The following is a 15,250-nucleotide window of genomic DNA, read 5'->3' on the forward strand; positions in this document are numbered from 1 at the left end:
TGGAACTGCACCTTCATGGATAAGCGTAAGACAAAGGCTTTCCCTAGTACTGTAGCTATTTATACTATAGCCATGCAGCTCTAAGCTTGAGTTCTAACTATCTCCTAATTCCAGCAAAATGTATCAGCCCTTTGCACACAACACAGCTGTAAACTGTTGCACTTCCTGTTCTTGAGATTGTAATATAGTTTTGGAATGGATTCTAGATGAAGGATGCCTTATTCACCCTTAAAACAGAAGTTAACCACGCATATGTTTGTACAACAGGATAAAAAGTCTTTGATTGCTAGCAAGGTTCTATGTATATAATACCTGGGCTGCATGTATCTCCAGATTTATCTAGTAGACATTTTAGTGTCTTTTGGATCTTTCACCTCAGTGCTATTCCTCCATTGTTTTCCTTTAGGCCTTGTTTTTTGGCAGCCTTCTGGCAGAGGAGCTGCGTGGAGGGTAACTTTATCCATAATTCGTCACTAACCTCATTCTTCTTTTTGCTTGTCATACTGGTCAGAGGCCAGTTTAAACAAACATTTCCTGATTTTTACAGGACTTCCTGGTTTGTAAGCATGTGACCAGTGTGCCCCCCTGTATCTGTAATTAGTTCTCTTAATTCAGCCACACTTTGTGTGCTCTTCTAGCATTGTGTGCTTCATTTCTTTATATTGTAATTCTTGCTTTTCCTTTGAGTATTGATAACAACCCTGTGTGTGACTTGAATTATATACATTTCTCCTAGGGTTTAAACTAAAGGGCTCTTGTGAAAAATTACTACATTTGAAGTTCTGAAGTAAATTAGAAGGTAAACAGTGTCTTTTGAATGTGATTTAAGGTCTTGTCTAATCCATTTCTAATATCTGATATCCAGAACTTTTTAAAACCATCACATATGAAATGACTCAGAGGACACCATTTTCAACACAGTTTCAGTACCACTAAGGAAGCAACCAAACATACATATTTATTTGTCAGTTCATTTCTGTCATATTCAATATAAAACTGATTCTCAATATGAAAAATGCCATTAGAAAACTGAATCTATACATACACATGGTCAATATTAAGACTACAATAAGAAAACAACATCTGAATTCTGAGGTTTGAGAAATGAGGTGATTACTATCTGTGAAATACTATTGATCACATGTTATCAGAGGTTGGATGGTTATTTAGTCTCTCATGTTAGAAAGGTATCAAAATAATGCACACCACAGCTAAAGCTACGTATAGTGCACATCAGTACAGTGAAAAATGTTGATGGCTGATCCAGAATAGCTAAAATATCTGGTTCACCAGAGGTTACATATGTACAGTATCTCTTTAGTTTATGCTGTATTCCTTCAAAGGTTGTATTTGACTCAAATTTTGTTTCTTATTAATCTGTCATTTAATATACAAGATTTATCTTCAGTTCCATCTAACACCTAGCACTTTCTATAAGGCATAGATATTAAGTCTGTACTCCTGAATAACTGCTACATAATATCTTAATTTAGACACAAGCTACAAACGCAAATATGCTTTAGTGGTAATATCTTGCCACAGGCATCACATGCCCTTTTCAAATGCTGCGCTACAATTTATTAAATATTGAAAACATAATATTTATTTAAAATAAACTGAACCACAAGCAGACCACACATACCATTAATATCTAAATATTTGGGATCTGAGATTCCAGAAAGATAAACAGAACTACAGACCTGGAAAACAGATTAAATCATCAGAAGCTACATTTGCACGTATGTCAAAGACCAATCGATTATGTATCGTAATTTTTTTTTTTAAATGTTGTAAGGACATTCCCCATATTCAACAACCAAAAGGCTTTTCCTTCACACAGAATAGAAAATGTGTTGTGCGACTTTCACCATTATCTGGTCCTATTATTCTGATAACTTTGAATACAAAATGGCACACTAAGGACTAAATTGCATCAGCCCCAAATAACCAGCATGAGCACAGACATTGAGAAACACACCTTTATACTCCCTTGCTCTCTCACAGACACGCACCACCTTAAAGGACCTGTCCTTTTTTATTTGTGTTTATTGGTAGCAGTTTCTGAATCACTGGAGGGTCCACAGCCTCAGAGTATTACTGACAGATGCTCTCAGAGGTGATTTAAGAGGCTGCTGAGTGGCCATACAAGTTCCCCGGCAAAGAGTCAGACAGGTGTAAAATTCTCCCTGCAGAAGAGCAAAAATCCACTTTAGCACAAGACACGGCACAGTACCATTCTGCTCAGCCCAAACAGCAGTGTAGATTCAAGCTTGTGCACGTGAACAGCGTCAGGGGTCGGAAATTTTACCAGAGTCCTCTCATCGACATGTGATGACAGAGCAGCCATGGGGACTGGCTGCTCCCCAGAACGTGCCACACTCAAACTGGTCACTTGCAGATCTTTTTTTTTCACTATGTAACGTGGATGTGGTTACAGAAAGTCACATGTGTGAGTCCTGCTCTGTGGAAAGTCTTCCTGTTCCTCACGCCTTTGAGCAGTCTGTGTTCCCATCAGGCCGAGCGCACAGCTGCATCTCCACTTTCTCCTCCGGCCCGCTCTTCTCACTGTGGCTGGATCCTAGCGTCGCCGCCTCCTCAAGAGTGTTGGTCAGCGGCTTTCCGAGCGTCTCCGGCAGCAACAGCGTCAACACGCCAATCACAAATGCCAGGATTCCCACAATAAGCTGGGGGCAAAAAAGTGGGAAAAATGAAACTAATTTATTCACACCATTCATTCGACACTCTGCAAGCAGTTAATCAAAGTTGGTAATATAGCCACCACGTCTATGAATATATACGGGTCTTCAAATTTTCATGGAGGAGAAATGATAACATGTTGAAGACAGTAGTCCACATGTATACATTGTAAAACGTGAATTACTGTGTTGTCATAGGCAGGAAACAGACATAGTTAGGCGCAACAGTAGCTGCGCAAGTGTAGCTGGGCAGAATATGGATGAGATGGGCAAAACAGCCATGACACATATTTATTTCATGGTGTTAATGAATGTCCAGTATTGCCGTGTGCACTTATAGAGGTTCCTCCTCACTGTGGCATAACAGACAGTGAATGGGTAGAAACTGTATTAATCTATATGTCAATGAATGTCAATGACACAACAAGTCCCATCTTTTTTAAATAACTAGTCAAAATGTGTTCCTGTACAGGCTCCAGGTTTCTCATAAAATATACAAATTAACAGGAAAAGGAAAGGAATGAAATGAATTTGTTTCAATTTTCTGCTCATGAGTGGAAAACATCATTTTGAATACTAAACTGTGGATGCCTGGTTTTAATGTGGTCCAGCTGTCTGGGCCAGTATGTGCCAGAATACACTGAACTGTACTCAAGCCACAAAACCACAAATATTGGACTTGTATTACTCTTTATATTTTGGTCACTGTGAGCCTCTTTATTTTACCAGTATGCCACAGACTGCAATCCTAAAACATAGTTCTTAATTTGTTTTTGTTGTGATCCAGGATAGTTCCTTTACACATATCAACCACACAGTTCAGATGTGGTTTAAAATCAGCTTTTTGATCAGAAAAAAAGTTGCATCTATGGCTGGTAGATCCAAATGTCAGATACACGCCATTTTACCTGCAGCAAGTAGATCAAGATAGACACACAGTGTTACCTGTGGCAGACTGTGTGCATCCCTTAACCTCAAGATCAGTCTTACCTGTGGCAGGTAGATCCAAATGTCAGCTAGATACACGCAGAAGGGAGCCACAACGCTCCCAACACGACACATCATGCTTCCACTGCCAACAGCCAGAGACCTGAGGAAGCAGAATAGGGAGAGAGATGGTGGGCCACAAATGGAGCATGCTGCTACTGCCATCTTTATGCAGTATTGTGTGGAAGAACAGCTAACAACCTCTCTGGGAAAAAAAAATTGTTTGCAAAGAGTTCTGTGATAGGTCATTTTTGGAAGTGCTAAAAACAGAGTCAAACAAATAGCTACATTTGATTAAACCTTATTGTGAACAGACATACCTTATGACGGTTGGGTATAGCTCACAGCTGTACAGGTAGATTAATCCAAAGGCAATAGCAATGGCAAACTTTCCAGTCATACTTAAGATGATTACCAGCACTTCAATGTCCTTTGAATAAAAACACAGACATATGAACATGTATTATTACTCTGTACGTGGAAACAACTGTTTCTAACACACTATGAATTACTCTAATGAGTTATGAGTCTTCTTGCCAGTTCAGTTAATCTGGTTGATTTAACAGGGAATGGCCACAATACAAAGCCAATGCAATTCCAATTAGGAAAGTTCATTATGAAACCTACCACTTTGTGTATGGGTTAAATAAGTACCCAGCTTAATTACTATCATCAGTAATCACAAGATGTGGGACCTGCTCAAAACATGCAGCTCCACTTTCAAGCATGGCTGTTGTTTGCACGCCAAGATAAATTTGCTTCCCCGTTCTAATGGAAAAATTGAAGCAATGTGCGTAATTTAACTACAGTGCTTTTAGTAGTGGTTGTGTTTCCTTTTAAGAACTTGGACTGGAATGTTGGCCTGATTCATGACACTGTGGAAGGCAGTTCTGTGTGCTAAAATCCTCAGTAATAAGCTTTTATGTACCCCAGATGCTGTATCCTTTGGAAAAACCCTATTTAGTAAAGGGGCATCACAGCTCCTGGGCAGGGTGACCAAATGTATCCACAGAAAAAGATTTTTGACCCAACATCTGTGTCATGCTTGGTGAAGACAGAATCTGCTCCTCTGATTGACATCCCAGATGTTCCTACCACCCAGAAATACGTAACTCATGCTGCTGGCATGAAATCAGCTAGCAGTATGCCACCCAAGAACGGATTCACCCACTGAGTGCCGTAACTCCAGACAGTGACCTGACAGCATGCACTCACTACGCTGGACGCCTGGTGTATATCTGTCTGGAATAGTCTCATTCAGCTGCCAAGCACTTTGTTGGCTGAAAGTCTGACGAGTTACACAGAGCACAGAGGAGTCACCAGAGGAGGACAGCAACCAATTGCCACATTTTAGCAAGAGGTGAGCTGGGGAAAAAGAGAACGTGTTGCGTCCGTAAATTTGTCACTCATTTAAAGATGCAAATGTTGATAATGATACATCAAGTCTGACATGACTTAGAGCATCAGCACATATCTCATGCTCAGTCCTCATAATCTCACACGTTTGAGGGTGGATGTTTTTTCTTCTCATTTTTTCATGTTAACTGTGAAGAGAATTTCAATTGACTTACAGACAAAAGAGAAAATAGCAGGAGTGGCACTTCCAAGACACACTTCCTACGCATGGATTGTGAACATTAAAACTTGCTACTGCGGTACATTCAAATCATCACCTTGCGTAGCAATTAAGCTTCTGCCCTTTAAATAGATTTTTATAGCTGCTATTTAAAGCTGGGAATTCCTCCCCTGTTCAAGGATAGCCCAGTCTCATTTTGCCACATGACATTGCCACATTGCAAAGCTGAGGCAACTACGCTACACTGACCGTGCACTTCAGCTGCTTTCTGCACTCTTCTCTTTTAACTTTAACTGTCTTTCACTGTTTACGTTGTGGGCTATTTTCCCAGAGTGGAGGGGTTAGAAAGGTCAAAGGTCAAAATTGATGTTTCTGTTTGACATTTTTAATTCATTACCACTAGTATTTCAGAGCTGATCAGGGCACACATACACTTTAAACACCGCAGCAAATGTTTAGACATCATAGTAAATAGACTGGTTATGATTGGATTGTAACAGCTGAAAGAGGTTGGGTGTTAAATTTTCATTGAGGAATCCTTAGTGGTTCAGTCAGAAAACGTGCTGGTTCTGAGCACAGGTTCAAGGTTTTGTTGTATCACAAGAGGACAATGAGAGGAACATAGTTGTCCTAGCTCCGCAGTGAGAAGGGTGGTTTATCTTGGCCAGGCTTCCTTTATCACGCCATTCATTAACACCCTCTAGCGACTTGTGAATGGTGTCAATGGAAATGCATCTTTTCTCCATTCAGTGTTTTCTCCAATGTGGTGCACTGTGGCTTCACGTGAGTGTATTGGAAGATTGCACGACATTACATTACATTATTGTCATTTAGCAAACGCTCTTATCCAGAGCGACTTACACAGGTTACAATTTTTATATGCTAGCCATTTATACAGCTGGATTTTTACTGAGGTGATTCTGGGTAAAGGACCTTGCCCAAGGGTACAGCAGCAGTGTCCCAGTGGGGGAACTGAACCAGCAACCTTTCAGTTACAAGTCCTGCTCCTTATCACCATGCCACACTGCTGCCCCGGTTGCTTGCACTCATCATGCCCCTGCGTGATCACAGTTAGCAACTCCAAAATTGGGGGGCAGAAGTGGGGTAAAGCCTTAAAAAAACTTCAGTGCATGTTTACCTTCGGCACAACGATTATGAGCATGCAGGCGACGCCGCTCAGCAGCAGGGCTGGGGCGCAGGTCTTCTTCCTGCCCACCCTGTCCATAGCGGCACAGCCAATCAGGTAAGAGGGAAGCTCCACGGCACCTGGCAACACACAACACCAAGAAGATCAGCACGCAGCGATAAGGGCCTGTGTGCATTGCCTGCTAGATCAATGCCTTTTGGTGATGACCACTTCTCCAAGTAACATCTTAGTCAACCTAGAAATCTTACTTCAAGATATGGTAAAAAAAAAAAATATTAGCACCACATGTTTAAGATAAGGTGTGAGTCACACACAAAGTCACTTCAAAAATCATTTCTTTACTGTGATTCTGTTAAGTGTAAGATTTAATATAATTTTTGTATGTAAGACCTACAAATCATTATGTATTAGTCTCCTTGTGTATTTCTATTTTTTTAATCATATTATTAAATTCTCCAGTCAGTCGAATTAGAACAGAGTAGCAAAAGAGGCCTAAGCTGTTTATTTTGTAATTTGAACAGCGGTGCATTATATTTACATATCAACATTGCATAGTCTGTTACTAGGAAACTTCATTTCTTTCCAATGGATTTTTACCAGAGACAGATTCATGTGCAATGTCTAAACAAAGTGTACCACAGAAATGGCTCAGTGAGGTTTGTTTACATGGGCAGTAAGTGGGTAGTTAAAAATACATTTCAGGGCCACTCCTGCTGACACCGCAGGACTGACCCCTTGTGCCCCACATCCTCTAGCCTGCACATGTGTTTTTGTGAAATTCTGCTTATGTGCTGTGGTGGATATTATGCATCATCGAAGTCAACTATTACATATACACACAACATACATACTGTATAAAATCTCCTGTTATATTTTAACAAGGACAGGTCATACCTGCCAGGAACAGGTTGATGTACTGGTTTCCACCCAGATTTACGGACCCCAGCGAGAAGACGTAGTAGCCTAGGCTTCCGATGAACCACACCGCCCACACTGTCAGCGTCCTGCCTGCCATCCTCCAGGTGCCAAACAGGTCCAGGATGCTGAGCTTCTTCTGAGGCTTCTCCTCCTCGGGTTTGTCACCCTTGGTCAGAGAGGCGTCCTCCTCCGTGTCCATGAGGTCAGACACCTTCAAGGAGACGGGGAGGCCGTTGAAGCGGGCGATGCTGTCCAGCAGGGCCTGAGCCTCGTGGTACTTGCCCTTGGCCAGCAGGTAGAAGGGGGTCTCGGGGAACTTCCAGCAGAAGAAGAGGAAGGGGAAGGTGCTGAGGGAGAGGATGATCTGGTAGATCCACCAGACCCGGACCAGGTAGCCCACCAGGGCCACCACCATGATGCCTACGGCAAAGGCTGCGTGGACATGCATGGAAGTCCAGGTGCGTACCTTGATCCCCGTGAATTCTGTCACGTAGACGAACACCACCACCAAGTAACCGCTGGATACCTGTCAGAGAAACCAGAGACCTTTGAACACGGACAACCTAACAATGTACACAGCAAGGGGGTACATTTGGAATCAGCTTAACAAGGTCCTTTTTTCCCTCAGACCTGTGTTTGGTACAAATTCTACAAGCCTCCTTCCAAGACTATTTGAGTTTGCAGATTCCACATTACCAGCCTTATTGCACATGGAACAGCGAATTAAATCCCTGTGATTTACAACAAACCCCCCAGCTGTCCATCTATTCAACAGTAAGGGGAAAGTGAAACTTCATGACCCCCCACTGTGGGTGGAGCTACTATGCATGGTCAGTCACTCGTATGAACTAATCAAAAGATTGCAACACACTGTAAATGCTTCACATCAGCAAGCCATTGATAGCATGAAGTGGGTTAATGAGGTCCTAGTCTCCTACCACTAATCCCCCTAAGGTCTAGTTTTATACTATAGTAAAATTAACAGTATTTCCAATTTTCAATACAGTAAATAAAATTAAATCAAAGCCATTCACTTGACTCTTGATGCCTAATACTTATGTTTACACACTAATTCAGCAACTCTAAAAAAGATTTTCACTGAAACGCTGCACAAATGGCCACGATTTAAAACAATAAATAAATAAAAGCCCTCTGTGAAGTTCAACAACAACTGAAGGACACGTGGCTGAAAAAAATATCATTGTGGATGTGTAATAATGATCTGGGCAGGGAAGGTATTGAGCTTTGGAGAAAAGCAACAGCTGTAGAGGGCAGACGGTGCCAAAAAAACAGGGTAGAGATGGATATGCTACAGGCGAAAACAAGGGCCGTGTTTATGTGTCTCATAGTAAATTGAAACCATATCTTTCTACATTACTATGAGGATAAAACTGCATCTTTTTATCTGAGAAATGGCCAGATACAATTTTGAAGCCAGTTCTGCATGTCTTCCATATACTCCTGACATCTGTGGTTCATTTTTGACATTATCCTGTCTCAAAAAGCCTGATTTTCTCACTTACCATGGCTAGGAGAAATCGCAGGACAACAAAAAAGTAATAGTTTCCTGAAAAGGCAACACAAACTCCAAATCCAAACTGGCAAAAGCTGGTAAGCATCAAAATTGGACGTCTTCCAACTCTAGAGATGGGGGGGGGGGGGGGGGGGGAGAAGATCTGTTACATGGCACAAACATCACATGTATGTGCACGCACACATATATGCGCGCACATTCATCAGTTTCATTTAACAAGGCTATTTCATCAAATAATTTCACAAAATGACATATAACAGAAAATTACTATTTATGATCAAAGTAGTCTGGTTTCAAATATATTTTTTGTTCTGGTTTAATAGATTTGGTCCTATGTGCCCTTGAACATGAATGAACATACATAGAGACTCTGTAAATGCAAGACACATTTCTGAATAAATAACATTAGGCTACTCACAAATAAGATAAGTGAATAAGATTTAATGTTTGTCAAATTCCTCAGCTCTAAATAGGATATGTGATGCTGTCGACCCTTCTTATATTTTTCTCACTGAGTAATATCTTTTAGCAGATGCCCCTCAGCTAACAATGTTTGTGGCAATTACAACAAACACACATCATCAATAACCCAGTATGATTCCACAAATAAAACATTGCACTTCATAATTCACAATTATTCTAAAATACCCATACTGTAAAACACTCAAAGAAACAATTCACTAAATCAAGGGCTATTTAGAAACTAGTGTTTTCCTTCTGCACTATAGGAGAGAAATATAAATGAAAAATAACAATTTTCAACAGCTTTTACACATACTATCAGAGTTAGCAAATGACATTTGCTAGATATGTCCAGGTATTGTTTTAGCAAAGAGAAGATATACCAACAATAACACTGGTATGGAAAAATTACAACATACATCTGCATTGCAGCCACCTACATGTGAGTTTAGGCAGTACATGAGTTACAGCACCTTGGGGTAAAGTCAGGTAAAAGAGAGGCCAGTCTTCCAACAGACATCCACAGGCCATATACAATATTGCTAAATGACTGAACAGTTCTAGTGATATATGAAATATGAAATATGGTGTCTTGTACAGCTGTGTGCTTTGGAGGATTGTGATATTAAAACACATGATAAAAGATGTTTCTATGGCTTAAAAACAGTTTATTTTCTATGTAAATATACCAGAGCCCCAATGTACTAGATGTTTCATACATTCACACAGGATATATGTATGTCTGCAGATAACACAATTTCAACTGGAATAGAATTAAAATGAAACAGCAGGACTTACAGTAAAATGTGATTTATACAATTTCCTATTTTTGCTGTTTGACAACCCCCCACCCATGTGGCTGGTTAGATTTAATGGTAACACACAACTCTACTAACCCCAGTTGTGAGGATGGAATCTTCAGTATTCTTAGAACACCCATAATGTGCAGCTTTATGTCCCTCATGTGCAGCTTTAAGCCCTAAATCTTGCAGGGGCATCTTCCTGTCAGAGTACTGACAGCTGCTCTGTGGGAAAACCGGTGTCCTAATAGATCTACACTTCCTGACATGCCTAGATCTGCTCGTAATTTACCATGAGCATCTGCAGCAGTGAAGGAAACAATTAATCAGAGCTCCAAACAACCTCAACTCTTCTCAGAAGAGCCATCTTAGTACACTGACATCATTTCCTTAACTGTGTGTTTCTCTTGCATTTAAGGTCTCTATCTCTCTGGGCTTTTGGCATGGCATGGCTTATCTTACTACAAGGAACTGTATGCATTTAAAGGTGGTTGTGGTGTGGGACCTCATCTGACTAGGAAACTATAATAGGATGTTAACCTTACCTATCAGCGATGTCACCAAAAACCAGGGCTCCAATGAGGACTCCCAGCATAAAGGTTGGCTGGCAAAGCTTGGCTAGCCATTCCCTCTCGCACACCAAGTCCCAGTCCATCACTATGCTTTGCTGGACCTCACTGTTGTCATAGACAAACCTGCCCATGCAAGAGTGCATCGTCTTACTGCCGTCGAAATGGTACTCAAATCCCGTGCTGTTTATCCTTAGGGCTCGCCTGCACTGACTCAACTCCCATTGCTCTCCACTCACTGTCTGTACCACAACGGGTCCGTTGCCTATACTGAAGAACGGCCAGATGTCCTGGAGAGCTCCCACGCTGTGGTTTCCGTAGAGGACAGCGGTGACATTGTCGGGAGCTTCGCAGAGGAACTTCGGCGTCTCCACCAAGAACACGGAGGCCAGGTAGTGGATTCCACATGCGACAGACTGGAACACAGCGGCAAAATACAAACACGCCTGAAACCTAAACGGAGAAGCAGAAGTGAAACGAGTTTTAGGTCAATGATATACAAGCCAGGCATCATTAACTCAAACGACTTGCTTTCCATCCTTTACATACTCGCTAAAAAACAAATCACACTATCATAATTGCTAAACAAGTATGGTTTTGCATCCAAAATACGGTAACCACATGCGGACAGCCATCTGATCCATACTACAGAAACAACCATTTAATATTTAAAACAACAATAAGAAAACAATATAGTTATACGGCAATTATAGTGGACATGTGCCAACTGGGTTATATCGTAAATTACTAACCACACGTATGACACATGCAGCTACGGAACAACCAATAAAACTTAATACAACAAGAGCATTCAGTTCGAATTGCGAATTTAATCATTTTACAAATCTACCCAAAAAATCTACAATTGCGTTGCGCGGATGCAGTCAAGTTTTCAACAATTTATTATAACAGATATAGAACCAAGTTGTCCACCAACAAACTGACAATGTCCTAAGAATAAAACTTTATCAAATTTTGTTAATTAAAGTTTCATATTTGGACAACTTTACATACCTTTTAAAGTGTCCAAGTTCATCGAAAATTCGCTCCACATATTTCATGACTTCACGCACTTCAGGTCTGTGCCTCGGTCCTGTCCGTGGGCTAGGGATATAGCGAATGACCACCGACAAGTTGTTAATGCTGGCTATCAGACACTAGGGTAGGAGGAGCAGTTACGGCGTGGAGGAAATTTCCACTCAAGAAAAACGCTACCTCTGTTACGCACTCTTGGCACCGCTATATTGTGGGTGCGCGAGTTTACTCCTGCTGTTGTTTTAGTATTATTTGTCGCAGAAGTAACCTGATTTTGCGTACGTTTGAAAGTTGCAAAGTAAAATCGTTCAGCATCTTCCTAGTGCGTGATTTTTGTTTCCCTTTCCTCTTTGGCCGTGTTTTAAGGCTGACACTGCCGCGGTGCCGCCTTCTCAAAAACGGAGATGCGTCAGTAAGTAGTTTACGTTAGCCCCTAAAATAAAAGTACAGTGCAACGGTACGTCGATCCAGGAATTAGGCTTCTGTAGCTTCATTACAATGAACGAGTCTTGTGTCTAGTGAAATGAAAAACTGAAAACCAATATGCTAATGGTGACATCAGTCTTGCTACTTTTAAGACATATATATTAACATTGCGGTTGAAATTACTGGGTTCTCCTCTAGCAGACTGCTGAGTGCCGGGATTGTTGTTAAATCATACAGAGTTCATTGTAGCAAATACTTTGTAAAGTTTAATAACAATATCATGTTAAATGCATAGCATGAGAAGAACTGGTTCTCCAACATATTGGCTGTTGACCCAAATAACAGAGCCGCAATCGAAGGTGACAGTCGTCTAAAACCATGAATGAACGGTAAATTAAAAAATTTAAAAATACTTGCCTTTAGCCCACCACCCTGTAAAATGGAGAAACTACAGGAACAACAGCTATCAGCTCAGCAGCTATCACTATACTACCCTAAAACATCTCCACATTAATCAAGAGGTATTAATTGTTCCATGCACAACCCATTCTTAACATTTAAATTGTGTCTTCAATTGTGTGTCTTGAGTTGAGCACTGACTTTTGGGTTTGGAGAGTGGAGATTCAAGCAACTGTATGCAAATGAGGTATAAGAAAAAAATGTCCTGAATCACAGGAATCATCTGTAGTGTTTATGCTGATAGTGCTAGACAGCAAGATGAATTCAATTGAACCCCAACCCTTCAGGGTTTTATGAAAAACATTTTTAAAACATCTATGAAATACATGAATTCAACTGGGTTGACCTTAATGTTGGAGGCCATTGACATTGAATGGCAAGATGGTCGACTTCCAGACAAATGTGCACATCAGCTGACAGCACCCTGTAGTTTCATAGTAACAAGCACTGTGGCAACCAACCCAGCTGACAACATTTCAAATAGCATTTGGCCCACAAATTTATTTTTATGTGCTTTGTCATGTTGTGCCAATGAACTTGAGTTTTTAAAACTTGCTCAACAACACTGCAGTTCCCCAAGTGGATGTCATTGAGGATTCTCAACATAATGTCTTCGGTCAGTCAGTTAACAATCCGCTTCAACTGGTGACCTTCTTGTTTGACCTGTTTTATTTTTTCTCACTTTTGTGATGCATGATAGTGGTTTGAAGAGAGATCTGAAAAATATTCAAGACCACAGTCCTTCAAGAGTCCTGCTGTATATTCAATAAACCTTTTTATTGAATTAAAGAGGGAGTTAGCTTATTTATAATGACCTTCATAACATGGGTATCGATGGGTTTATTTTTCTTTGAGGGTGCCAAAAAGCTTGTAAAATAACTGATCCAGATCTGTTTAACTAGTATCTAATAGAAGAATTAATGGATAAGTGGTAACCAATAAAACAGCACCACACACTTTACAGAGCTATATGCAGAAGGAAACTAACACAGTTGCAAATTCATCAACATCAGCAAGACTGCTTTCATCCCACTTTTTTTACAAGATGTTATTGGGACCATTTGCCCATTTTCTCCTTTGTTCTATGTAACCAGTGATGTCTGATAAATATGCTCCTAAATCCAACGGTCACACTGGTGACTGTGCATGTTATTGCCACACTGACTGTGGAGTGAGGATCCCAATACAGACATTGTTCAAGACTGGCTTGACTCCAAGCAGACCATGTGCTGTTTTCCCTCACACTCCCAGTGACACAGATAAACCCTCAATGTAAGTCATGTACAGAACTCAGTTATGGGAACTCCTCACATGTATGTGATGGTATCACAGAAAACAGATTGTGAATTTCACAGAAACCTCAAATGATCCAGGGTAGAAACAGTAGAGAATTTTCTTTTTTTTTTGGTTTGGAAAATGGAGACAACACAAAGTGTCCATTGCTTTCTACACTGCCAAATATCCTACATAGTATATAGATATTATGTATTTATGTATAAAGGAGGTATTGTTGTAGGAGGAGAAAAAAGAACCATCTCTTACACTTTTTAAAAAATATTTTTAATAACATTTTCACCCTTTTGGAGAAGAACATGTTGTCGACATTAGATTTTTTGTGAGGCTTTTTTATCATTATCATTTTTTATTTTTGTCTGATCAAGTCCAAATATTAGAAGGGGTAAACACCCATGAATATCTCCCCAGAAATATGAGAGTTTTCCTTTTCCAACTCAACATGCCTAACAATGTTAATGTAGACTCTGTGGAAAATTCCATTACTAGTGATTAACGCTTCAGTGTAGGGGACACTGTAAGGAAAAGTACTGGTTGAGAAATTACTGCTGCTCTTAATGTTGATGCAGTATTCAAACAGTCAATAATTTTTCATTATTTAAGCTAATATTGATCACTAGCTAGCTATCTTACATATTTGGCTGCACTGGGAGAGGAGGCATGCAGGCTTAAATGTCCCTCACCAAGTCTGAGTTTTAAAGTTTCACAGGACAGACTGACCAAGGGTGAGCTGAGGCAGAGGGTCTGTCAGTCAGCACAGTGATTGGTTGTCTTTGCCACATTGACGTAAGCCGCTGCAACAGAGCGTGTTTGTCCGTTTTCGTCCGCGGCGCAGAGATCACTCCGTGCCGTCGCCATGTCCCGGGCATCACTGCAGCTTTTCCTCAGCACATTCACACTAACATGACTGCGTCTCCAACAATCAGCTGAGTCACAGTAAAGAAGCTGGCTGTCCAGTTTTTGGTGCTTTAATAAATGCACACACAACACAGTATAGGTACGCTGTGTGGAATATAATGAAGTGAAAGGCTTTATACGTATCTGATGGGTGTGTAGGTGGGGTGTGTGGTTATGTACTTGGGTGATCCACAAAAAACTCAGGCAGTAGCACATTGGTCCCTGGTTTGAAAAAGGTTGAGAAACACTGATTTAACAGACCTGCTCAGCATATGATTCTTTGCAATTATGATTAAAATATAGTTGGATTATGTAAGATTATGTAACACAACTGGAATTTCATTACAGAAATACACAACATAAAAGAATAAAAAATGTGTGAGGTCTCCTGGCTGCAGGTGACAGACTGTTAAAATTAATCAGTATTACCTCGCACTAGCATCACTGATTC

General features: G+C 40.6%; 1 protein-coding gene across 1 annotated transcript; it reads right to left on the reverse strand.

Annotated features, from left to right (window-relative positions):
* Positions 1-1,853: 1,853 nt before the first annotated feature.
* Positions 1,854-11,857, reverse strand: slc22a16 (solute carrier family 22 member 16). Its single transcript, XM_036550059.1, has 8 exons — positions 11,704-11,857; positions 10,666-11,142; positions 8,848-8,965; positions 7,301-7,850; positions 6,398-6,525; positions 4,004-4,113; positions 3,687-3,786; positions 1,854-2,684 (listed from the first exon to the last, which is right to left on the reverse strand). Exons 1-8 carry the CDS (start codon positions 11,748-11,750, stop codon positions 2,484-2,486), a joined length of 1,731 nt encoding a protein of 576 aa, XP_036405952.1. The 5' UTR covers positions 11,751-11,857; the 3' UTR covers positions 1,854-2,483.
* Between the last annotated feature and the right edge of the window lie 3,393 nt (positions 11,858-15,250).

The sequence above is a fragment of the Megalops cyprinoides genome, chromosome 17 (genome assembly GCF_013368585.1).
Source record: "Megalops cyprinoides isolate fMegCyp1 chromosome 17, fMegCyp1.pri, whole genome shotgun sequence".
Classification (NCBI taxonomy): domain Eukaryota; kingdom Metazoa; phylum Chordata; class Actinopteri; order Elopiformes; family Megalopidae; genus Megalops; species Megalops cyprinoides.

Bases quoted from the DNA above. Each gene is read 5' to 3' on its own strand.
- slc22a16 (XM_036550059.1), bottom strand. From the start codon at position 11,750: ATGAAATATGTGGAGCGAATTTTCGATGAACTTGGACACTTTAAAAG. The intron at 6,526-7,300 runs GTATGACCTGTC...GTGTGTTGCCAG, and splicing joins CATCAACCTGTTCCTGGCAG to GTGCCGTGGAGCTTCCCTCT. The intron at 3,787-4,003 runs GTATGTCTGTTC...CTGCTTCCTCAG, and splicing joins CTATACCCAACCGTCATAAG to GTCTCTGGCTGTTGGCAGTG.